The sequence below is a fragment of the Panicum virgatum genome, chromosome 7K (assembly GCF_016808335.1).
Source record: "Panicum virgatum strain AP13 chromosome 7K, P.virgatum_v5, whole genome shotgun sequence".
Classification (NCBI taxonomy): Eukaryota; Viridiplantae; Streptophyta; class Magnoliopsida; order Poales; family Poaceae; genus Panicum; species Panicum virgatum.
The window spans coordinates 50,805,497-50,829,786 of NC_053142.1; the positions used below are offsets into that span (position 1 = coordinate 50,805,497).

Consider the following 24,290-nt stretch of genomic DNA (forward strand, 5'->3'; position numbering starts at 1 on the left):
GTGAGAGTTTTATAAGTACAATTATCTAAATTGAGAAGTAGGTAATAGTAAACTCTATCATTCTCTCTCCTTATCATATCAGTAAATTAATGATATTTGATGTTATGAAACTCTCCATGTATTAAGACTAGTCTTAGCGGTCTCCCGTTCGAGATACTCTCCCGCCTCGCCACACCCGAGGCGGCCCATACAACCTCGTAGGAGAATGGAGACTGAACACCATGAGAATGTGTTGTCAAACATGCTGTTAGCCTTTCAGTCTGCTCCTTACGTCTCTGCTGTGGTAACTCTTACTCATTACATGAACCGGTTTCTTCTTCGCAAGAAGTTGTCTCTTCTCATCATGCTAGAAAAGAGATAAAAACATCCAGAGAACTCGATGCATGCGCATACCTTTTATTTACAGAACTACTATGCTACTGAGGCACTCATTTCTCGCGTTGCAGTGTTACATTGTGCAGGCTGCAGAGCAGTTCCTACTAAGCTATTTGGATGCAGTCGTTCAAGACGTGCATGCCATTCTCGCTCATCTGCTGTACTTCTGAAGGCGATAGAATCCGGATGCACCTGACACAGTTGATGAATTCCCTGCCAAGAGGTACAAGCACCTTAGAATGAGCTGAGTTGCCATGGTCGTCACTCGTGAGACACAGTAAGGCTATGTTTTGCTGGGTAAAGTAATTCAATGCATACACTACGAGGCAAATAAGCTTATATACTTACTCCCATGGATCGTCTCCAACGAGAAGAACATCATTCTCGTAGTCGACATAAACAAGCTTCCAGTCTGAACTGCCAGGATGTTCCAGTTTCCCCTGGAGTCCAAACATGCACGCAATGGCTGACCTCAACTCATGGTAATCTCTATACCGTGTAACATCAATAGATCTTCCAACTGATCCCAGCTTTTGCACCTGTTAGCATGGAAATCAAGATAGGGTAAGCAAAAAGAAATACTATCTCATATTCAATATCTAAATTACTAAAACAATTATTCATTTTTAGAAATCTTTTTGGTGTACCTTTGTATATGTACGGACAGGTGGTTTCATCGGCTTCACACTCCGATCAATGCTGTACTCGGCTGCATCCATACTGCAGGAAGGTGTTCCCATGGAACTGTTATGGATCTCTTGCAGAGGCAGTACATGGGATTCTCTTAAATCTGGCAACTTTGAGAACATTCCTGCATCAAAGCTCCCAGTTGCCAGTGGTTCAGAGCATGAGCTGTTTATATGGATAGCTTCCATGTGCAGGCCACTTAACGATGCACTCTGATTTCCGCTTTCCTCTGAGTAACTCATTTGCACATACGAGTTTGATGTGCTTGGCAGGTTGTTCACCTCATGATGACTATCCAAATGTTGCATGTCATGCGACATAAATGTTAGTGAATTCAGATCTGGACTGCTGATAAACTCTTGAACTGAATTGGGAAAGCACTCTGAAAGGCAAGAGGTTTGAAATGCCTCCATGGTATCAGCATTTATAGTGGAAGTTATATCTGTAGATTGATTGAAAATATTCTCTGTTCCACTAACTGAATGAATGCCATTGGAGTCCTGGTAATAGGAAGGCTGAATTACCCAATCCAGACCCTCAAAGAACTGTGGAGAACACCCTTGGTTTGGATATGAGCTGACTGACTTCCCTCCATCAGGTGATTTCGATGATTCTAGCTTTGCTGGTGACAGTAATTCATGTTGTTCAACCTGCTGAACTTGCGGCTCTCCAGCAAAACCACCTCGAGTAAGTGCACCTGATGAATCTTCACAGTTGACTTGTTCGGCTTCACAATCAACCAATTTTGGTTCTGAACCAGGCTGCTGGTTATCATAAATCTGAGAAGGCACTGAAGAAAGCTCAGATTTATCTGAAATGGATTTGTGAGACAAGCCCTTCTTGCTCCTCCGAGTTTTAGTTCTAGGCTCACCCTTGCTGTTTTGATCCGAAATACTTTGACTTGAGTATGAATCTGTGTTTCTTGGCCCTCTTGCTTTAACATTTAGCTCCTGCGCAGAAATTGAATCAGTACTTGGCTGAACTTCACAGCTTACTTGATCATCTTTCTCAATATTAGGTGCATTCAACTGCTGTTGGGCTTCATTTGAGAGCATGTTTTCTTGCTTTATTGAACCATTGGAAGAACCAAATGTCGATGGAGGGATATAGCCATGCTTGACATGCTGAATAATACTAGAGAATGAGGATTGCTGACAAGCAAGCGGACCTCCAAGGTTCTGGCCAGATTGATTGAGAAGCATCAAAGCCAACTCTGATCCGATCCCTGGCATGTGTTGCAAGTTAAAAAAAGGATTTGCTTGTGCCCTTGGAATTGATGACATATTTACAGATTCAATTTGTTGCCCAGGAACTGCAAATGGAAAAGTAAGATTGTTTCAGCTTGCTGCTTGATCCTAGAGAATGAAAACCTGGATAATGGGTAGAGAAGCGATGTACCTCCATAACTGGGAAGGCATTGCCGCTTTGAATTCAATGGAGAAGAGAAAACCAGAGAGTTTTCTGGGGTTTCAATGTCCCATAGGCTAACTCTTTCAGGTCTTTCTCCATACCCATGCTCATCCCATTCTACCTGCAAGTTGCGCCATTTTGAGTTTGGCCATCGCATCGGATCATAGTCGCTAATTCCCACAATTGTACCGGTGCATCTGCAATATAGAGCAATTTTATTTGGAATTGTCATGGCACAGAGGTATTGACCATGCAATAAACTAAAATATGAGTCTGCAATTAATAACTTAAATGGCATAGTAATATTTTAGAGGACACGCAGGGGTGAATCCAGGAATGAGGAACAGGGGGGCTGATGACCTTCTTCTACCTTCATCAATGGTGCTAAAATTTTTAGGGGGTCTGTGGGGGGGATCCACTGTTTGCCAGGCAGTAGGGGGGGCTCCAGCCCCCCTAGCCCCCCCCCCCCCCCCCCTGTAAATCCGCCACTGAGGACACGTGTAAGATTAAATATTATCTTTTTGTAAAAAAGCATGAGGAACTTTCCTGTGATATTTTAATTTTTGAGACTTAAAAAAGCATGTTCGTTCAGCTTTGACAGCTGACACTACACACCAATTTCAGATGAGAGCACTAAAATTCAGAGCATAGAATTGGAGCTAGAAAACTGCTACATGCATACCAAGTGCAGATACAAACCTGCGCTTGCTTGACTCCTCTGTCTCAAACATCATTGCAAACCTCATTCCAACTGATGGCTTCATATATGTGGCCTTATTGTACCTTGTAAGAGGAATTACAAATGGCGACGGGCTTGTCCTAAAGAGATTTTAAGAATCATATATGTAAATGGCCTACAGAAAAGCAAGTAAATAACAGGTAAAAACTAAAATGGCTAGATAAATTACTTACCGAGGATTGTAGTAGATAGTAAATGAGCCACCACTTGATGCGGCATGAGCCGCAGCAGCAAGAACACCTATGTGCATACTGTCAGTAGACAGGACAGACGATGACAAAGGCGGTTGTTGGCGGGTGGCCCGCCTAACACCCACAAGGAGTTGTGACTTCTCATCCCTGCACCAACATATTTTTTTCACACTGATGAATTCACATTGTAGAAAGTTTATTGTGTGGAAGATTACAACATGCAAAGCTAATTCAGAGGCATAGCGTGATAGTGGTTGCTTTCGTTGTTAGCATTGGCAAAAACTGGCAGCAAAAGCCTTGAAAACTCTGGAAGTTTAATATCATTGGTGACAAGTACCAGGGAAGGCAGCACAGTAACAGACCAATTCACGAGGTGTTTCCTTCATTACAAAATGTTAAATCAGGTAAAGATTCTATATTCTAAACATTTTATGTGTCTCTCTGATATAATACCATCGGTGCGCATTTATATAAATTTTTCACATTTGCCTTCTCTTACAAGTTGTTCAGTTAAAATGCATACCTGATAAATAAGACAGAATCTCCTGCTTTGAGCCGTTTGGTCCCAACAAAAAGACTCCATCCAGTTGTTAGAAGGTGTCTCTTTGGTTGCCCTGTAAGGAACATCAAGATAAAAAAGTTTTAGACAGTAGGGACCAAAGGTAACCTGCACTTTTCATCCATGAACTAAGAAAACCAAGTCAAACAGTGGCCGACCCTACCACGATAAATGTGACGAAATGTCCACAGGTTATCATGCAAATCTCGAATAATAAGTTCTTGATTAGGAGGCTGCATTGAGTAATCCTGGGGGATCCATAACATAGCCATGAGCTGAAGAGATTGGGGAAAAAAGATCAACCAAGTAAATGGAATGTGGAGAAAAGGTTCATACAAGCTGTGGGAACAGCTTTTCTGCAGCCCGGCGTGGCACTGAGAAACCACCATGTGTACTTGTATCACTTGCCGTCAAATTTTTGCAGAAATATTCTGTGGGATGCTTGCTTTTGGTGTAAGCACCAAGAGTTGGAATTGGGAAAACGTCAGTTTCCTGAAATGGACAGCATGAATAAAGGGTCATCATCAGCTTCTGGATTTCTTCAGTAATTCCATTTCCTATAGTTACTGGTGCTTTCTGAAAGCAGTGCATGTTATTGCAGTGTCAGAGCATTTCTTTGGTAGGTATCAAAAAGAAAATTTTGGTCTGCGCTTGTTGTTTCAAAAATCTCAAGATTACTCCCTCCATTCACTTTTGATAGCTATATTTTAAAAACTCAAATGTTCACAAATGATAGCTATATTTGCTAATGGCATGGACTGTGGCAATAAATAGCACTAGTAACGAGGAGTTTCCAGTTAAAGCATTGGAGGACCAACAAAAAAGTCCGTGTTATATTTATTATATGATAAGTAAAGTTATTTTCCTTGGTCTTTGTGTCAAGATAAAATATAGCTATAAAAAATGAACGGAGGGAGTACTTACTTATGTCAAAGGCAAACCCTATAACTCACACGCAATGCATCAAGGCACCATCATTCACTTACCGAGTGCACTGGTTGAAGGGTCATCTGAGCATAAATCTCATCAGTTTCCTTGTCAGCCTGTGCAAGTCAAAGATTGAAGCATTGATTGTTTGTGGAATACACATTGGGCAATCCAAACATGCAACCTGGATTATCATTTACGCTTACATGCAAAGTAATGTTGTGGACTTGACATAGCAGCTGAGACGGGAGGCTCGGGTAGTTCGGAATGCGTGAATTCGGCACCTTCTTAGTGGTAGCCGCAACCTGCAACAGAACAGCAATGATGCTTCGGAATTTGATAGTTCGAAGAGCATTTCTGTAGTTATGCTAATGAGCAAGCATTCAATGAACAGGTGAAGGAATTCAACCAAACAAATGAGTGGCACTAGTCAATAGTAATCCGTAGCAGGCACATTTGCAGGCACTGTATGAAGATGGCATTAACCGGAGCAGAATATTCAGAATCCATCCGAACCTGCTCGCTGTGCCCCTGGGGGAAGTAGTAGACGAGGCTGCCCCGCTGCGGCAAGCACACCAGCGGCCCGGCACAGGCGTGCCAGAGCTCGGAGTTGATCACCTTCTTCGCACCTGATGGAAGCAATAAGGGAAGAACACTCGCATCACACGCCTAAATGCGACGGACTAGTGCGAAATTCTGCATGAGAAAGCTGCAGCAGCAGCAGCAGCAGCAGCGGTATCTGAAACACTCACCCTGCGCCTCTCCCATGAGCTGCATTTCGTCGAGCAACGCCGCCGCGCTCCGCAGGACACCCGAGGTGGCCTTCTCCTGCGAGGACGCCATCTCCGGAAGCTCACCAACCCGGCGCTGAAAAACCGAGGCTTCCTTGATGCCAAGCTCTAGTGACGAATGCTCGGTTCCCAGCTTATGCCATGGGTAGCTCAAGCTCAGGAATCAGAACGCCTGCATGCCACTGTGAGAGAGGATAGGAAGAGGGTGTTACTCAATGGCAAGCTGTTGGCGAGCAGCAGGCAAAGAGGAGAGGAGTAAAAAGTCAGGTGAAGAAGATGGCCCCAAAGCAAATGCATTCGGAGTAGTAGGAAGGGGGTTGGGTCCCCATGGCTAAAACACGACCCCCCCGCCTTTCCCAAGAAAGCAGGCGGCTTTTGTGTCCTCACGCCACGCAGCGCATGCCTCCTACGAGGCAGTAGCAGTAAAGCCCGGCAGGGCTAGGCCTACGCGCAGAGGAAAAAATTGGCTGGCCGCAAAGAATCTCGATCAGCTAATGAACATGAACTCGACCACTTGGCGCCCGGGCCCTGATGCCGAGAGAGTCCTGGCGTGGCGAACCTGCAACAGCGTCAAGCATGGGCTCTTCTCTTTCTTTCCCCAGGTGGTGAACGGCCGGGCAAGCAAAGCAAGCCGCAAAGCACGGCCTGAGGAACGGCAATGCTGAGGCTGGGGCAAGAGCGGAGCTTGAAATCACAAGCGATTGTAACGTATCCATCCGTCAGGTTGGAAACGAACAAAGCGTTGAGAAAAGAAGACGGGCTCCATCCCGGAAGAGGCAAGGCAAGTGGACCACCAAACGGGGCACGAGAGGCAAGAGCAGAGTGAGACAAGGCGAGGTTAGCAAGAGCGATGAGAAGAACACACAGAACCCACCTTGGCCTTTGTCTCTGTCTCCACTCCCCCGAGAGGCGATCAGGCGAGAGCGCCGGCCGCGTCGCCCGGGGCGGTGGCGAGAAAGTCTGGTCCGGAGAAGGCGGCCGAGCCGAGCAAGCGAAGCCCCGGGGCTGGTTGGTCTGATAAATAAGGGAGAGTGGAGGGGAGGCGGGGAGCAGAGGCGGAGCACGACACCAAGTGCCAAGCGCGCCACGCCAGGGGGCCTCTCTGATAAAGGCAGCAAAGCGGGCGGGGGAGGGAGAGACTGGCGAGGCCGCGGCACGCCGGGGACGGAGCACGCGAGGAGGTGGGCGGTGGTGGCGGCGTTGTATGAACAGTGGCAGCAGCAGCAGCAGGCGTGTCCGGTGCGTGTGGCGTGGCGTAGGGCCGTAGCGGCCAATGATATCATACGGCGAGGCCGGCTGGTTTCCTTTTCGGCTTTTGCTCGCGCCCTGGCTGGGCCTCCGGCAGCCTCCGTCTGCGCGCGCGAGCTGTGATGACTCCTGCGGTGCGGCTCAAGTGGTGACCGCTGCTGCTGCGGCTTTGGCCGAAAGATGCCGCCCTTTCGAGGGCGGAAGCCATGATGCCTCATTTGCGCAGGCATGCATGCGTCGCTGCCTGCCTCCGTCTTGATCCTCGGCCGGCCCACATGTCAGCTGCCACAGCCACAGGCAGCACGCAGCAGCAGCGGAGCAGTGCGCGTACGGCGTGCCTACGCGTGCTGCCAAGCGCGACGCGACGCGACGCGCCACGCCCACGCCACGCCATGTACTGATGTACCCTCCTCTCTCGCGTCCAGTCGCGTCGTGCGGTGGGATCCCGTCGCGGCGGTCGACGCGACGCGCGCGGCGCGGCTACCGGCTCGCTACCGTCGTATCCGTGCGCACGGCGACAACGACGGCCAGCGGCGCACGTCACGGCAGCGCCGCAGCTTGTACGAGCCGGAGCAGGGTTGCCCGCCGTGTAGGATTGGTGTGGTGCGGCGACCGATGGTAGAAGACGAGCGGAGACCGGCACTGTCCGATGACGTACCGGCGTCGCGTCGTGCGTGCCTACAGTAGCTAGGTCGCCGGGCAAGCAGCAGCAACCGTATGCACGGCGTGGCACGCATGCGCGTTGTCCGTAGATGTCACCTCTCGTACAGACTGTAGTGAGTGTATCCATCGAGACGTCTACTACTCCTAGCTCGCAAGGAGTATGCTCTAGTACTGACCACTGCCACGCAGGGTTAATATTTTTGGTGGAATTTCGCCAAAATTTCGGTATTTTTTTCGTTTTCGCTATACACCGGGAAAAGAAATTTCCGTATTTTTCGGTATATTTCGTTTCAAAATTTAAAAATTTTAAAAAATTGTAAAAAAAATATGGAAAAAATATGATAAAAAACTAGGTGTTTTTCTGAGCGAGTAGCACTCGAAATAATTAAAAAAATAAGTTGATTTGGTTGGTTAAAATTACTAAATGGGTTTGGACCCGTTAACGATTAATAGACCCGTTAACCGTTTTAACCTACCCAACGCACCTGGCTCCGCCCCGACGCAGCTTGGCATTTCTCCAGTCCCCTCCTCGCTCGCCTCTTTGTTCCCCTTCCATCCCTCCGCCCGCCCGTCGCCGCCAGCAGCTCCTTCCACCACCCGGAACCGAAATTTCGGCGGCAAATCACCGGATCCCGACCAGGAGGGAGCGGATCCCGCTGCCGGGAAGGCGCGGCGGCTTCCCGCGGACATCCCGACCGGATTTCACTACAGTACCGGCGGAAAACCGCTTCTAGGGGCCGGATTTCGACGCGGGCTCCTGGAAAGAAAGGTATGAGAGGTTATTTTGTGATGGTGATGCTTGTTGATGTTGATCTAAGTTAATTAGTGGTGATATGTGATGAACTTCATGTTGTTTTTGCAATGGGGAAGCTAGGGTTAGAGGAAATGTTAGGATTTGTTAGTTGATTTGAGAGTCTAGTGACAATGTGACATGGAATGTATAGAAAAAATCATTCCAACGTTTTGGATATGAGTTGTATTCAATATTAGTGATGAACTTAAGAGCCGATTGATTCATGTAACCTAGGTACTATGTGATATAGAATAGTATGTAACCCTAAAAGTATTTGTATATATTGACTTGCATTATGCTAGTTTGTATGATGAAAAAAGCACGAATTATAGGTACTATGTGATATTCATGAACTTACATCGTGCTATTTTTCTGTAATTGTAGGACAATGCCAGACGTAGTGTGGGAGCATTGCCAAAAGGTCGGGGGTTTTCTGTGGCCACCACCAGGGGTGGTGAACCCGCCACTTCCGCAGACAGTTGCAGCATTGCCTTATTTGGATTATCACGGCTACCTACCATATGGAGCTCCACAGTTGCAATATCACCCACCTACGTACGTGTATTTTCCACCAATAGACGAGCCGTATGAGGGACCGCCGGGAGAGATATATGAGGATTGAATAATGCAGGTACGTATCCTATCAACAAAATTTATCTATACGTTTAGCTTCCTCTACTTATTCAATTCATTTCACATAAATATTTAAATACAGAGAATATGCTACATGGACTTAGTATGGACTATGCCTTTGCCTCTGTTGTATCTTTGGATTGTAATAATTCTAATGCACTTTGGATGTATTGCGTTGTATGTGTGGACTTTGGACATGAGTTATGTGTTAAATGGTGTATTTGTCACATAATCAGAGGAAACTCTGCCACAATTTTCAAACCATTGCTCAAATGAAAAAGTTTCTAAAATAAAAGTTGTAGATCTCGAAAAACTGAACAAATTTGGTATTCAAAAGTTTTTCATTTAACCTCGGGAACAGTAGGAAAATCATAAATGACATCATTTTCCGGTCGAAAATCACCGAATTTCGGTCGAAATCACCGAAATTTCGGTCGGAATTCATCGGAATTTCGTTTTTTGAATTTGAATTATCTTTCCGTTCGGAATTAGCGAATTTCGGCGAAATTTCGGTCGAAATTTTGTTTCCGCCGGTTGGCGGGATTCGGAAAAAAAACGAAAAGATAAACCCTGCTGCCAGGAGCCATCCTTGGCCTCGAAAGTCCAAACCGCACACATGATGAGATTCGCGGGTGTGCCAAGAAGCGCGAGCGTCTCTTTTCGCTGTGGACGATAAAAAGTCACTTTTTTTCACCTCCCTACCGGTACTTCATTCCCAGGATCAACATGACGAATCAAGCGCATCATGGCTGTACGTGGCTGGCCCCTGCAAGCCGCTGCTGCCTGCTCATCTCGTCTCGTCGCAAGGTGGAGCAACGCCAATGCCACTCCGAATCATTTCGTCTCGTCGCACTTTTTAAGCCCAGTGCCGCTACACAAGGGGGAGAAAAAAAGTCGTGCATTTCGGAGATACACTGATCGTTCCTCTCCCGAATGAGTTTTCTGTTCCTCTCTCGAGAGAAACTTGTGCGAGATCCCTAGTACCAAATGAAAAGGCAGTTTTTGCAAAGCCTGATTTTTAGTTCGCCGTTTCCGTTTGAAATGCAGCTCGGCCTGCCTTGGAATTTCGTCAGTTGAAGAAACGAACAGCAAGCAGATAAGACCTCTTTGGTCAATACTAACTTTTTTGACATGGGCACGCACCCTGTACGGCCCCGGTGTCTTGGCATGCGTCACCGGTGTAGCTAGCTTGCCTCTCGAGTGCGTTTTCAACGATGCCGCGCCCTTTTCGCCTTTATGCGTGTGGGGAAAAAAAAGAGTTGACAAGGCTAGTAGCAAGACCACCAATCTAGCGCACACTTCCATCTAAAAAGAGGAGAGGACGCAATTGATCGCTGCAATCATCAATATTCCTCTGGTTTGGTTTGGCCCTATGGATGTGGTAGCAATCGTGTAGCCAGCTTCCATTGCAGGCCGACGACCGATCGACCAACCATGACGCTTGACGCCCGCCGGATTCGATCTCAAACTACCGCCCGTCAAAACTACTGGTGGTCTCCTTCGACGGTTGCTGGACTCGCCCTCCATGGAAATGGAGGATTTCTTTGTGGCCAGCCATACTTGTGCCAGCTTTTGTGACGAGCCATTCCAAAACTTTGTGTTTGGAATCAGAAAAAGTCTATATCACCCCCTCACCTATCAAAGGTGGACTGCATAACCCCCCAACCTATGAAAATGTCTATATCACCCCCCTGTACTTTCTAAAACCGGTCAAATTACCCCCTAAAGCAGTTTTGAAAAATTATAGTAAATCACAGAAAAATCATAAAATAAAAAATTCAATTGTGTTGGACTCCAAATGAGTAGATCTACACAGTGAACATATAATATGGTATGCTTTAGTACATTTTTTTTACAGCTATAAATAAAAGCATAGATCTCAAGCTATAGTAAAAAAATATACTAAAGCATACCATATTATATGTTCAATGTGTAGATCTACTCATTTAGAGTCTAACACAATTGAATTTTCCATTTTATGATTTTTCTGTGATTTACTATGATTTTTCAAAACTGCTTTAGGGGGTAATTTGACCGGTTTTGGAAAGTTCAGGGGGTGATATAGACATTTTCATAGGTTGGGGGGTTACGTAGTCCAACCCCTATAGGTGAGGGGGTGATATAGACTTTTTCCTTTGGAATCTGGCCTGTTTCTGTAGCTGCAAGCAGGGATTTTTTTTCCCGACCGGAACCGGTCCGAAAATCGCGGTTACCGGTCAAACCGGTCCGAGCCGGTTCGGTTCCGGCCGGTTTCAAACCGGCCCAAATTCAAAATTCAAATTTGAATTTAAAAAAATGAAAAAAAAATCTCTAAAAATACTTCAAGTTGTGACGAATCTAATGGTGTCAAAATTTTTCAAATATTCGTTCATTTAGTATACTTTGCGAGCATTTGAAGTTAAACCAAAAAAATGTGTGCATACAAAAATATACAAATACAATGTAAAACATGTTATACATTGTGTTAATGTAAAAGTAGTACAAAAGAGGGTTGGAGGGTTCATTTAGGCTAAAACATGTTATACAAACATTCAAATTTTAAACTTTCATCGGTTTTTTTCATCGGACCGGTTACACCTCAAACTGGACCGGTTTACCGATCAAACCGGCCGGCTAACCAGTTGGAACCGTTTGAACTGGCGTTTTTTTAATTTAAAATTGTCCAATTTTTACCGATAACCGATCAAACCGGTCCGGTTTACCGGAATCGGAGTCCGGTGGTTCCATCAAAACGGTCTGTAAAAAAAACCCCTAGCTGCAAGCCGTCTCAAACCTTGTAGTGTACTAGTACCAGTACTGAACTAGTGCCCATGCCATGTCTTCGGACAATCCAAGCACAGGCAAGACGAAAGAAAAACAGAGGCGGACACGACGCCGCTGGCTTACGGGTCCGTCGTCGTCGCCAGCCGCCTCGGGGCAGAACGAATCCCTCGGCGCCTTGTCTCGGGCAGGAAGCTCGAGCTCCCAGTCAGTCCGCGCACGGGCGCGCACCACGCGCCGCGGCACCCGTCGCGTTGCGCGTCACCGCGTGCCGCGACGCGCCAGAGCGTGACGCCGCCTCCTATACGCGCGCCCAAGCTCCGTCCGTACGGACAGGTTTTCCAGGCAATTTGACAACACGCCGGAGGGAGGCCCGGCCAGGCGCAGCGCAGCGGCGCAGCTCGCTCGACTGCCGTGAACGCTTCCGGCCACGAGGCAGGCCTGCTCCTGCTCGTCGTCGGCACCCGCGCGAGCGGCGCCAAGCGTCCTCAGCCGCCGCCGCGAATGGAGCCAGCGCGGCCTGCGCCTTTTGGGAGGGTGCCGACCAAGGATGGAAACGAGCACCATGGCCGGTCCGGTCAGAGCCGGGCTGACGGTTTCTCAGGTGCTCTCGCTGCTTGTTTCCCTCGCCGTCGCCGGAGCTCATTTGGCCCTGGCCGCCGCTGCCCGCCCGGGCAGGCAGGCACCAGAGATGGGCAGATGGCAGTTCCCGGCACGGTGGCAGCGAGCGGAGGGGAGACGGGACTGGGCGATGAGGGAAGGGGAAGCAGGGGGTAGGCCCGGGAGGGGCGCGCGGCGGGGTGCAGAATCCCGGGAATTTCGTCGCGGGGCGACCCAGGGGACAGGACGTGTCACATGACGTCACGCGCATGACCTTTAATTTTAGCTATGGAAAAGAGTGGAAACGTAGGATGAGATGGATATCCGAACTATCCAAAACTGTTAGTAATCTGATCCGCTTCCATCGAGGAAAAAAAATAAGCAGTTGAATTCATCATTATTCCATTATTCCTATTTCAAAGCTTATCATTGAAGGGGAAAATAACTTCTCTTTTTTCATTTGCTCTCTATTGCAAGGGTGGAAGAGCGAAAATAGGATTTTTTTAAAAAGAAAAATATTAAAAATAAAATTGACTTTTCAAACCTTTTATGCGTAACGAAAAAGAGTGTGATTTCTTCTTATTCCCATAGAACTTGGAGTAACAAGAATTTGAAATTGTAAATAGCAAAAAAAAAAGATTCCTTGCCCGATCTAGGTCTAAGGAAGAGATTCATTTTCTTATTTTAAAGCATGAAACTTTACGTTCAAGATACTAAAGTGAAATGGTTGTCTAATTCTGCACTAAAACAGAGTGTATTTGTTTTTCAAATCATTCCTTCCTTTTTTTTCTGAAAGATTCTTCAAGCTAAATTATCTGTGCTAAAGGTTGTGCATGAAAATCCCCCCTAAAGGATTTAGGGGCAGCCGTTGGATGGAGAATATGGGTAGCATCCAAGAAGAAGAAAATCACTCGTAACTTTTGCTTCAGCAAGTTAGAGAATCCATCCCGAGTTTCCACGTGTTGCATCCTCTGGATAGAATAGATAGCTTTATTAATGAGATAGTATACTAGTTGATCTCAAACCTAACCATCCAAACCGTGTTTATTTGCTGGTCTACGTACTTACATGATAATACGAACCGGGTTGTCGAACGGACAACCCGACTCCCTGTATCGTCGTGGGACCCGCGTGTCAACTGGGTAAAAAGGAAAAAGGGAGCGGCGGCTTGGTCTACTGGGCTGAAAGCGGAAAAGGCCGACTCGGGTAGGCCCAAGAAGCTCGGTTCGGCTTCTCGGACCGTCTTGGCCCACGGCGGCTCAAACTTGTTGGACCGGCTCGGGTAACTGGGCTCGGCTCGGTTAATGGCTCAAGGGAACGGGCCACGGCTCGTCGGCCCAACAAGCTTGGCTCGGCTCCGTTCTTGGGTCGACGAACGGACCGCGGGGCATTGGTGGCCCACTCCTCCTCCTCTTTCTTCTTTTCCTTCCCTTCCTTTCTTTCTCCCATGGACCGGCGGACTGGGCCGAAGGGCGGCGGCGGCGGCAGGCGAGTCTCCAGGCGGCGACGGTGCGAAGCGAAACCAGGTCTGGGCGTCTTTGGTTCGGGAGATGGTGGGGCTCTGGCGGTCAGGAAGCATGCAGCGGCGGCTCGACAGCGGGGCTCGGCGGCGCAGGCTACACAAGCTTGGCCCTTCCCCGCCTCGGGCAAAGCTAGGCCATGGTGGGGTTGGGTTGTGCGCGTGCGTGCGCAGGTGCAGGGCGTGTGCACGTGTGTGGACAAAGCGCCCATGGCGTGGCATGTGCGTGCGCACGCGGCGCAACGCAACGCGGCCACGGCGAGGCGGCAAGGCTGGGCACGGTCAAGCGCGCGGGGCTCCAGTGTTCAGGGCCCGCGGTGGCGACGGCGAGACGTCACACGGGAGCGTGGGTAACCGTGGCGGAGCAAGGCGTGGACAGGCGGCGCAGCGGCGAGCTAACGGCGGCGAGGTCGACGTGGTGCACGGACGAGGCACGGCCACGGAATGCGGGTGCGCGTGTACGGCCGAGGCGACGTCGTGTGATGTGCGCGTGAACAAGGCCGCGGCGTGGTCTGGGTGTGTGCTCTCACGGCACGGCGTGTCGTGGCCATGGCGAGGCAGCCGTGCGTGGGCGAGGCGGGTCAGAGGCTCGGCGCGTGGCTGGGTGTGGGCGCGCGCAGACCGGTGGTGGCCTCGCATGCGCGGTGCGTTGTGCGCGGTCACTTCGGCATGGCCGAAGCCGAGGCGAGGTGGGGCGGTCATGGAGGCCCGGCTCGGTCAGCGCCAAGGCAAGGCAAGGGCCTGCGCTTGGGCACTAGAGCGCACGCGCACGCACGCGACACACGCATGGCGTGGCCGCCGCGGCGGCGATGGGCAACAGCGGCGGGACTGGCAGAGGGCTCCTGCAAACGAGGCACACAAAAGGGACGATGCCGTGGCGAGGCGCTGCCGTGGCAGGTCGACGCAGTGCAGTGCCGCGTAGCTACGCTGATGGAGTCGTACGGGGCGCAGGCTCGACGAAACTCCGGTGGGCGACGGCGTCGTCCTCCTCTCTTTCTTCTTCTCCTCTCCTTGCCCTTCCTTTGCTTCTCTTCTCTCCTTGGCGGCGGCTGGGAAGGGGAAAATGCCCCGAGGGCTAAGGTTTGGAGGCTGCGGCGAGGGCGTTTTATAGGAGCGCGGCTAGGGTTGGAGGCTCCTGGGCGGCCCGGACACCGAGGGTGTGGATGGGACGCGCGCGCCGGGGCTGGGACGCGTGGCGGCATCCGGAGCTCGCGTGGCAGGGACTTGGCAGGCAAGCAAGGGGACAGGACATGCAGCCTTTCCAGCGGACATCGCGGCACGGCGACCGGGTGGTTGCGGAGCTTTGTCGCGAGGCGAGGACAGGCGCGCGCGCGGGTGGTTGAGGCCGCGGCGGCGTCCGCGCGGTGGAGGCGAGGCGGAGGAGAAAGGGGAACAGGGGGGCCGCTGACCGGTGGGGCCAGGGCGGCAGTGGCACAGAGCGGGTGAAGCGGTGTGCGGTACTCGCGAGCTGGGCCGGGCGAGCGGCTCAGGGAGAAGGTGAGGGCGCCGGTTGGGCTGGCTGGCTTGCGGGCCGTCCGCGGTGAGCAGGCCGATCGGGCGTAGGGGTGGGCGTTCGGGTTACCCGAAATATTCGGGTCGGATTTTTCGGGTTTTCAAAAATTCGGGTTTTGAAAATTGAAACCCGAAAATTACTTGGAAAAAAGAAAACCCGACAATTCGGGTACCCGTAATTTCGGGTTCGGGTTCAGGTAACCCCGAATTACCCGAAATTAACGAGCCGGCGAGCTGCTTGCCGTGATGTCACTGGCGTCCTGGTTCTAGAATGAGGTTTTAGAGGAAAAAAATAACCAAATACAATGAAAAGGAATCCAAAATCAATCACCGAGACACCATGCTGTTCCTTCCGTCTAGCCACACAAAGATCCAATCATATAAAAATATCCAAAATCAATCACCGTTGTCGTGTGGTAATCGGATTAGCAAAGGCAAAAGAGGCTGATGCATGTCATGAATTCACGAGGTGCAAGGCTGCAAGCTGCAGCGCAAGAAGCCGGCAAGCCGCATGCCTATCTGGAGCTGCTAAAATCCGCTGCTATCCAGAGGAGCCCTTTGCCCCCTGCACGCTCGCACCTGATTGCAGCGCCGCCGGGCTCCGGATGCTGATGGCGACGGGGAAGAGGCCTCGCTGCAGCAGCTCGCTGAGATGGGTGGAGGCGAGGACAGCGACGCCGCCGGTCGGTGGGTGCAGGTTTTGGCGTCGCTCCTAGATCCGCCGTCACAGGGGCGATGGGCGCTGGTGGGCGACTCGCGACTGGTGCTCGGGGTAGTGGCGGCGTGACTGCGTGGTTGGGGACTGGGGGTGCCGGGGTGGGGCGTAGGTTAGGGTTAAGAGGATTCATGGGCTGGGCTGGGCTGATTTCATACAATGAATAAACACATCTATGGGCTGGGCTGATTTCGGGTAGTTCGGGTAATTCGGATACCGTAGCCCAATACCCGAACTACCCGTAATAATTTCGGGTACCGTGGGTTAGAACCCGAATTGGGATTCGGGTTTTTCGGGTTCGGGTTTTCCGGGTTCGGGCTCGGGTTTTTCGGGTTCGGGCTTCGGGTTTCGGGTATTTTGCCCAGCCATATCGGGCGGATCGGGCTGGTGAACAGGGCAGGCCGGCGTGCGCAGGGTTTAGCAGGCCAGGCTAGGTGGGGTTTGGGCTGGCTAAAGGGTTTTAGCCCAGGTTAGAGTTAGGGATAGTTAGCCTTTAGTTTTAATTTGAATTGGCTTAATTCAGAATTAAAACTCACACAACTCAAACAAAAATTATTCAAAACCGAATTTAAACAAGGTAGATTCAATTAAGCTCCAACTCCAAATATAGCACACTAACATTTATATCCTTATATTTGTTTTGCTTTTAATTTACTAGGAATTTAAGATGGAGGAGAGTTCAACCTTATGTTGTTTCTACCTATTAGCACATGCACACAAAAAGTTTTTGAAATATCACATTTTTGCACTATATAACATTCCGCAAAAATACGAGATGTTACACATGAAACATGACATGGAAAAGTAAAAAGAAAAAAAAGACAAAACTCTCTTATTCAATCTTGAGCTGAGGAATTAAAGGTGAGGACTCCATGTAGCAATCTGCAGGGTCAGGCAGCGCCTCAACCCGCGTCTGACTGGTCTCCAGCCTCTGCACAACCTGGTGCATAGTCGGCCGCAGCAACGGGTTTGGCTCGATGCACCAGAGCGCCACGCGCGCAAAGCGCTCTACCCTCTCCATGTCCTCAACGGTGTCAACATCCGCGTCGCCGCGCAGCATCAGCTCTGTCCTCCGTGCGCTCACCAGCTGCGCCGCCCAGCCAAACAACGTGACCGTCTCGTCTTCCTCCTCCGCGCGCTGCGGCAGATCAGGCGTCACCGGTTCATGGCACTTCCGGCAGCAGATCATCTCCAGCAACACGACACCAAAGCTGTACGCATCCACCTTGGTGTCGACGCGCGAGTTGCTGTGGAGCCACTCGGGCGCAATGTACCCTCTGGTGCCCCTAACATGGGTTACCGTGGTGTGCACCTGCTGGCTCCCCAACAGCTTGGAGATCCCGAAGTCGGTGATCTTGGGGACGCCATGGTCGTCCAGCAGGATGTTGTCTGGCTTTATATCGCAGTGGATAATTGGCGCGATGCAGCCATCGTGGAGGTACTCGAGCCCTCGGGCGATGGCGAGCGCAGCCTCGGCGCGGCAGCGCCATGGCGGCCGCTTCTCGGGGTTGAAGAGGAAGCTGCGGAGTGACCCACCTGACATGAACTCGAATACAAGCATCCGGTGGTTGCCTTCTTTGCAGTAGCCGATCATACGGACCAAGTTCCGGTGGTGGATCTGCCCGATGGACTGCACCTCGTTTGTGAACTCCTGCTCACTGTACTCGTTCGAGCTGATGAGCTTCTTCACCGCGATGGGATGTGGCTGTGGTGATGATCTTATCGTTCCTTTGTAGACCTCACCGAAGCTACCTTTGCCCAGTAGTTTCTGGAAGCCATTGGTGGCTTCATGTAGCTCCTTCCAGCTGAATGATCTCACGCTCGGACTCAACAGCCGCTGTCTCTCTGTTCTTGGCGACACAATGCTGTGCCACGAGGCCGCCGATGGCAATGACCAAAAGAATGGCCAAGGAAATGGCGATAACCTTGTAGGCCAATGCGTTTCTCGTCCTTGATGTCGAGGATATCACCTGAGAATTCGTTGTCCGCACCTTGATCAGGGCCTTCGTCGTGACACCGTTTGCTCGCAAGCCGTTGGTGAGCACCGCCACCTCCGCACAGTCAGATCCGCCGATCATCAACGCGGCGGCGCAGAAGCAGTCGCTGAGGCAGTACTCCCGGCACTGCTCCTCCGTCACCGATGAGAACTTCTTGTAGTATATCGAGGCCTCCCAGGTGGTGTTGAGCAGCTCCACCAGGGTGAACTCGTCGGAGCTGTTCTCCCCGTCGCAGCTCTGCGGCTCGAACGCCGGCGTGCAGCCGCTGTCCCTGTGCTGCTCGTCGGCGTAAGTGTACCCGCTCGGGCACACGCAGTTGAGCCTGTCCCTTGAACTCGACGTCGGCGCGGAGAGGCAGTACGACCCCGGGCCGCACATGCCCTGCAACCCGGACGTCCACTTGTTGCAGCCGTCATCAGGGAACGCACCAGAGACAGTCCAAGACGTGTTGCCCGTGCCGCCGTCCTTGGGACGGATGTAGGTTCGGACGATACCGTCGGGGTCCATCCTGGCGAACTGGAAGTATTCGCCGGCGGCGAAGCTCGCCACCGGCTTGATCAAGCTGGAGATGGTGCCGTTGTGGAGGGTGTAGTTGAGGCGGCCCCGGTCGTCGAAGGTGACCGTCGTGTTGCCGTCGGGGCTGTTGGTGTACGCCTGCCAGTAGGCGTTGGGGGGCTCGTTGCCCTTGAGGAGGTCGACGTAGAGGACGACGTTGCCGTCCCTCTGGACGCCCATGCTGAACCGGCCGGTGGTGAACTCGGCGTCGGCGCGCTTGGCGAAGACCTTGCCTTCGGACCGGGCTAGGTCGTAGACCAAGGACTGGCCGGGAAGGAGCGTGTCCGTCGGGTACCAGAAGCTCTCCCACAGCACTTGGCTGCCGGAGTCGCTCAGGAACTGGAGGTTGCCGGAGTCGCGGAGCGCGAGCACCGATCCACGCTCGAGGGTCGGCGGCGTCCACAGCACTTGGTTGCCGCCGTCGGTGAGCGTGAGCTGGCCGTCGGCCGTGACGCTCAGGACAGACTGCGCCGTGGCGTTGGTCGTGGCCCCGGAGGGCGACTGTTTCGCGAACCACACCACGGACTCCGGCTCCGACTGCGGCTGGGAGGAGTCGCCGCCGCCGAAGCGGAACCACGTGGCGAGGAGGAACTTGGTCGGGTCGGAGGTGAATGCGCGGAAGCCGAAGGCGAAGCCGCCGGACGGGCTGGTGATGTAGTCTGGCGGCGCCATGGTGGCTCCCGCGGTCTGGTTGGTCCGCGCCGCCACGGCCAATTGCAGTAGCACCAGCAATGGCACGGCAAGAAAGGGAACGCGGGTGACGGGAGCATAGCAGCAGAGCACCGGCGCCATGATCGCAGCTTCGTGCCGAGCGCCCGAGCAAGTGCTGTGCTGCTGTATGTGTGGCCGAGCACAAGCTTATTTTGAGCTGGCTGGCGGCCCCGACGGGCGAGCAGCGGTCGTCGCGGAGACGCGTCGTAGCAATTACTCCACCAAATGTCTTGTGACACGACGCCGAGGCCAGACTTTGGAGCTCGAAGACACGCCGAGGCAAGACTTGAGCTCGAGTCTTGACGATGGCACGTACGGATGGCAAGACTTGAGCTCCAGTCTTGACGATGGCACGTACGGATGGAGATGGAATCAACAGAGAAAGGCGACAGGAACGTCCAAGGAAAGCCCCCATCTGGTGTGCAGACCACCTAAACAGTTGCATCATTAGGGCCTGTTTAAGTTTCTATAGTATCTGTCACATCGAATGTTCGGACATATGTGAACATTAAATGCAGTTGAAAAAAAATAACTAATTATACAGTATAACTGATTAGCATGAGATGAATCTTTTGAGTCTAATTAGTCCATGATTGGATATTATTTGTCAAGTAAAAATGAAATGTGCTACGGTATCAAAACTAACAACTTTTTACTAAATAAACAACTAAACAGAGCCTAAGTTACGTGATAACTCAGTGTTCTGCAGTCCGTTTTTCAGAACCAGTCAGCGACGTGCTCTGCATGCCTACCTAGAGTCTCCGGAGAACCAGTCCGCGACGTGCTCTGCATGCCTACCTAGAGTCTCCGGAGAACCACTCAGCGACCTGCTCTGCCCTTTAGAGGCCCTATTTGGTTTCCCTTCTAGAAATCAATTTTAGAAGGGAATTTTATATGCATGGCAGGCTAAATAAAGTCTATTTGCAAAAAAAATTTATAGATGGGTGTAATATTTTGCGATGAATCTAATGATGATAATTAATCGATGATTGGCTACACTGATACTACAGTTCAAATCCGAAAAAATGATCCTGCTTCGAAACGGCACGGTTCAAATCCCGAATCTAATAGTAACTTGTTAACCTTTGCTAGCTGCTCACTCCGCCGAAAATGTAAATTGCTTTGACTTTTATAGATACATAGATTTTGCTATGCAACTAGATAACCATATGTCTAGATATATACTAAATCAATATTTTGAGATGGAGGGAGTACAGTGGCGAATCAAGCTGGAGGAGTGTCATGGTGCGTTTTCAACGATCCACGCTCGAGGCTCGGCGGCGTCCACAACATTTGGTAGTATTATCACCATGACACTCCTCCAGCTCGATTATCTAGTCCATAACCATCGACATAATTACTAAGACTATGAACTAGGTAATCGAATCAGAGGAGTGTCATGGTAACACTACTCTCACATTTCAGGACACTCCCCATCCTCTCTCTTTATAATGACTTTACTATGTCAGCAAATTTAATGCTAATGATACTCCTAAAACACTCCCATTGATATTGACCTTAGTTGTATTAAATATAGACTAGTTATAAAATCAATTGCATAAATTGATGCTAATTCACGGGACAGATCTATTAAGTCTAATTAATTCATCATTACAGACTAATTGGGCTTAATGGATTTGTCTCACGAATTAATCTTTATTTATGTAATTAATTTTATAATTAATCTATATTTAATACTCCTAATTAGTATCAAACATCCCGTGACGGAGACTATTTAGTGGAAACGGCAATCGCTGCAATCATCAATCAGGCCGACGACCGACCAACCATCGCGCCGGCTTTGATCTCAAACTAAAACCCGTGAAAACTTGTGGTCTCCTTCAACGTTGCTGGACTCGCCCTCCATGGAAATGGAGGATTTCTTTGTATGCTCTTTGTAGCCATTCTTGACGAGCCATTCCAAAACTTGGTGTTTGGAAACTTGGCCGTTTCTGTATCTTCAAGCCGTCTCAAACCTGGTAGTGTAGTACTAAGCATGTGATCCATCCCTTGCCTGCTCGTTTGTCCATGCCATGTCTTCTAACAATCTAAGCACAGGCGAGACAACAGAAAAACAAAGGCAATTTGTTCTGCTAGCTGCAGCTGGTGGCTGGTGCTGGTTTGTTGTGAGAAAAAATTACTGCTGCCTGGCTAATGGCCGGTGCTAATTTGATGTGAGAGAAAAATACTATTGTTTCGCCGAAGAAGTAGCCAGCATCGTCGCCGGCCGCCTTGGGGCAGAATGAATCCGATTAAGATCCCTCGGCACCTCGCGCGACGCGTAGCGCCATGCCACACCGCGCCGCGGCGCCGGTCGCGTTGCGCGTCACCGCGTCGGCGACGCTGCCGCCTCCTGTACGCCCTACGCACTTGTCAGTTTTTCTATGCAATTTGACAAGACGCCAGAGGCCCGGGCGGACGCAGCGCAGCGGCGCGGCTCGCTCGACTGCCGCGAACGCTTCCGGCCACGATGAAGGCCTGTTGCTCCTGCTCGTCGTCCGCACCCGCGCGAGCAGCGCCAAGCGTCCTCGGCCGCCGCCGCGTATGGAGCCAGCGCGGCCTGCGCCTTTTGGGAGGGTGCCGAGGAGGATGGAAACGAGCACCACGGCCGCGGTCCGGTCGGAGCCGGGTGTTGACGTCTTTTACGGGCCAACACAAGATCGCGCTAGGTCGCGCGGCGTGAGGGGGAGCTCTTTGCAGCACCTCCTGCGTGGAGCGGTCAGACCGGTCAGAGGGACCGGTCAGACCGGTCGCCGTGCAGAACGGCAACGATCCGACGAACGCTCGCCCGGGAGGGACCCCGTCGGGGCAAGCGCACGTAGGGTTGCCCTAGGCTCGGCAGGCCAGCTAGGGCGTCCTCAAACGCCATAGAGACGAGAGAACAGCATGTCGAGGTTGGAAAAGCTAGGGTAAAGAGAAAAGGTAAAGATGATAAAAGATAAATGTATTTGATTAGTTCGATTGTGTTGTGTCTCTCAATCGGTCGTGATCCTTTATATTTATAGGGTGGGGAAGACTTACCACGCAAGAAATACTGTTTACAGATCTAAATCTATAAGTGTAGCAGCACCGCCCAAATTAAACCGGCTTAAGTGCGCTAACCATCATCTTAATATTTAATCAAGTTACTGTGCACTTAAAACGGTGTAATCTGACAGGCTGTCGGGTAAATCCCGATTAAACTACTGTACTCCATGATCACAATTACACTAGTAGACCCGTACGAAGACGAGCACAGGTGATACCGGCATACAGAAATCTTCAAATTAATTTACAACACAGGGTTTACATAAAAGGTTTAAATACAAACGACAGAGTTCAAAAGCACAGCGGAAGTTTAACAACTGAGTTCGAAATACAATACGGTAACCACGACGACGATAAAAGGCGAGCTCCACATCCTGCCCACCGATGTGATGCCAACCTGCCCGATCTTCACGGGGAAGACGGGGCCCACTCGACGGTCCAACCCGGAGGAAGCGGCTGTCCAATCCAGGACGCACAGACCTCCTCGAAGTCCGCGGGGACACAACCTGCTCAGAAGGGTTACAACAACAACCCTGAGTATACTAATACTCAGCAAGGCTTACCCGACTCTGGGTATACTTAGCCCATTACCTAGACATGCAAGGCTTTTTGGCTCTGGAGTTCTTTTGCTGAAAACCTGCTAGAAGTGAATCCTTACTTTCAATATTTTAGCTCCATTTAGTACAGCGAGTATTAACTAAATTCGCCTAAACATCTAGAGCACACATGGTGGATCAGATTATTCTTCAGTAACTCACAAACTAGCCTTTTACATTACGTTTTCATTCCACTTTCTTACTACGATGTGACGCAGTGACCAAGGCTCTCATATCAGCGAGTCACGGCGAATCGATCCGATTTAACCTTGCAAGGTGGACCTAACTCACACGACACATGTAAGCCCCGTCGGGCCACACGCGTCAACTGTTTCCATCATTACCACGACATCTGAACCACGCCTGCTAAAACCCAGGTGATGGACCCTCTCGGTGAACTCCCAGAGAACCCGAAGGTGGCATCCTATCCAACACCCGACAACTTCCACGCCCAGCGTCGCATGTCGGAATTCAAACTATCGTTGTAAAGCGGTACACAGCTTACCGGTTTCGACTACCTCCTACTTCCGGCATGTGGTTAGTACTGTTCAATCCTCAGTCATCAGGGCCAACAACGGTACGGTCCTCAATCGACACAGGCGGAAGTTCATTTTCTCATCTATTCCATTTCTATACTCCAAACCATTTCCGCCCGGTCTCCAATTCTATTTTCCTCTTTGGTTCAACCTGCAGCAACTTTGCCAAAAAAACAAGGACTTAAAACACGCGAGTGACAGGAAATCACTCGACTTCTACCGAAAACCTATTTAGCAGAGCATTTCTATCGACATCTGCATACTAGTATAGACTCACGGGTACCTAGGGAAAACATGCATACTATGGTTCCATACAACTCCTAGAATATAAATGCACAAATACTTAATTAAACATTAATATACTTAATTTTTGGGTTATGCTCCGGGGCTTGACTTGCAGGTCAGCGGGGTTAACGAGGTCTTCTGGAGCGTGCTCAATGGCGTCCTCCTGCTGCTCTCCCGCTTGCGGCTCTTGGATCGGCTCGGCGATCAACTCGTAGGCGACTTCGTTCGCGGCATCTACACGAATAAAAATATGCCATGCAACAGTTAGGACACAGTGCGACACACGAGTGCTCAAGATGCGATGCAATGTGATATAATGCAAAATGAGCCACAATCAAGACCGACCAACAATAATTGAGTAATCACAACAAGGCTAAAACTGAAAGGGTGTGGGTGCTGATGATTGGTTTCAAGACTTCAAAAATATTTTTGCCTGAAGTGTTTCCTTCAAAACAACAACT

At 50.5% G+C, this 24,290-nt stretch overlaps 1 protein-coding gene and 1 pseudogene across 2 annotated transcripts; both read right to left on the bottom strand.

The window, feature by feature from the left end:
• Positions 1 to 267: 267 nt before the first annotated feature.
• Positions 268 to 6,891, bottom strand: LOC120642763 (auxin response factor 11-like). Of its 2 annotated transcripts, none has more exons than XM_039919342.1 (14): positions 6,554 to 6,891; positions 5,641 to 5,861; positions 5,405 to 5,517; positions 5,095 to 5,193; positions 4,948 to 5,004; positions 4,298 to 4,453; positions 4,128 to 4,209; positions 3,926 to 4,016; positions 3,385 to 3,549; positions 3,172 to 3,291; positions 2,461 to 2,669; positions 1,023 to 2,374; positions 724 to 914; positions 268 to 588 (listed from the first exon to the last, which is right to left on the bottom strand). In XM_039919342.1, the coding sequence occupies exons 2-14, from the start codon at positions 5,729 to 5,731 to the stop codon at positions 480 to 482; spliced, it is 2,835 nt and encodes a 944-aa protein (XP_039775276.1). In that variant the 5' UTR covers positions 5,732 to 5,861; positions 6,554 to 6,891; the 3' UTR covers positions 268 to 479. The 2 variants fall into 2 exon arrangements, with proteins under 2 accessions (XP_039775276.1, XP_039775274.1); XM_039919340.1 differs by having other exon boundaries at positions 4,125 to 4,209; positions 6,554 to 6,890.
• Positions 6,892 to 16,846: 9,955 nt separating this feature from the next.
• Positions 16,847 to 19,561, bottom strand: LOC120642764 (annotated as a pseudogene).
• Positions 19,562 to 24,290: the final 4,729 nt, after the last annotated feature.

Excerpts from the sequence above, each read along its gene's own strand:
- LOC120642763 (XM_039919340.1), bottom strand. The coding sequence starts at position 5,731 with ATGGCGTCCTCGCAGGAGAAGGCCACCTCGGGTGTCCTGCGGAGCGCG. Across the intron at positions 5,518-5,640 it reads GCTCATGGGAGAGGCGCAGG|GTGCGAAGAAGGTGATCAAC; the intron begins GTGAGTGTTTCA and ends TGCTTCCATCAG. Across the intron at positions 589-723 it reads GTTGGAGACGATCCATGGGA|GGAATTCATCAACTGTGTCA; the intron begins GTAAGTATATAA and ends ACCTCTTGGCAG.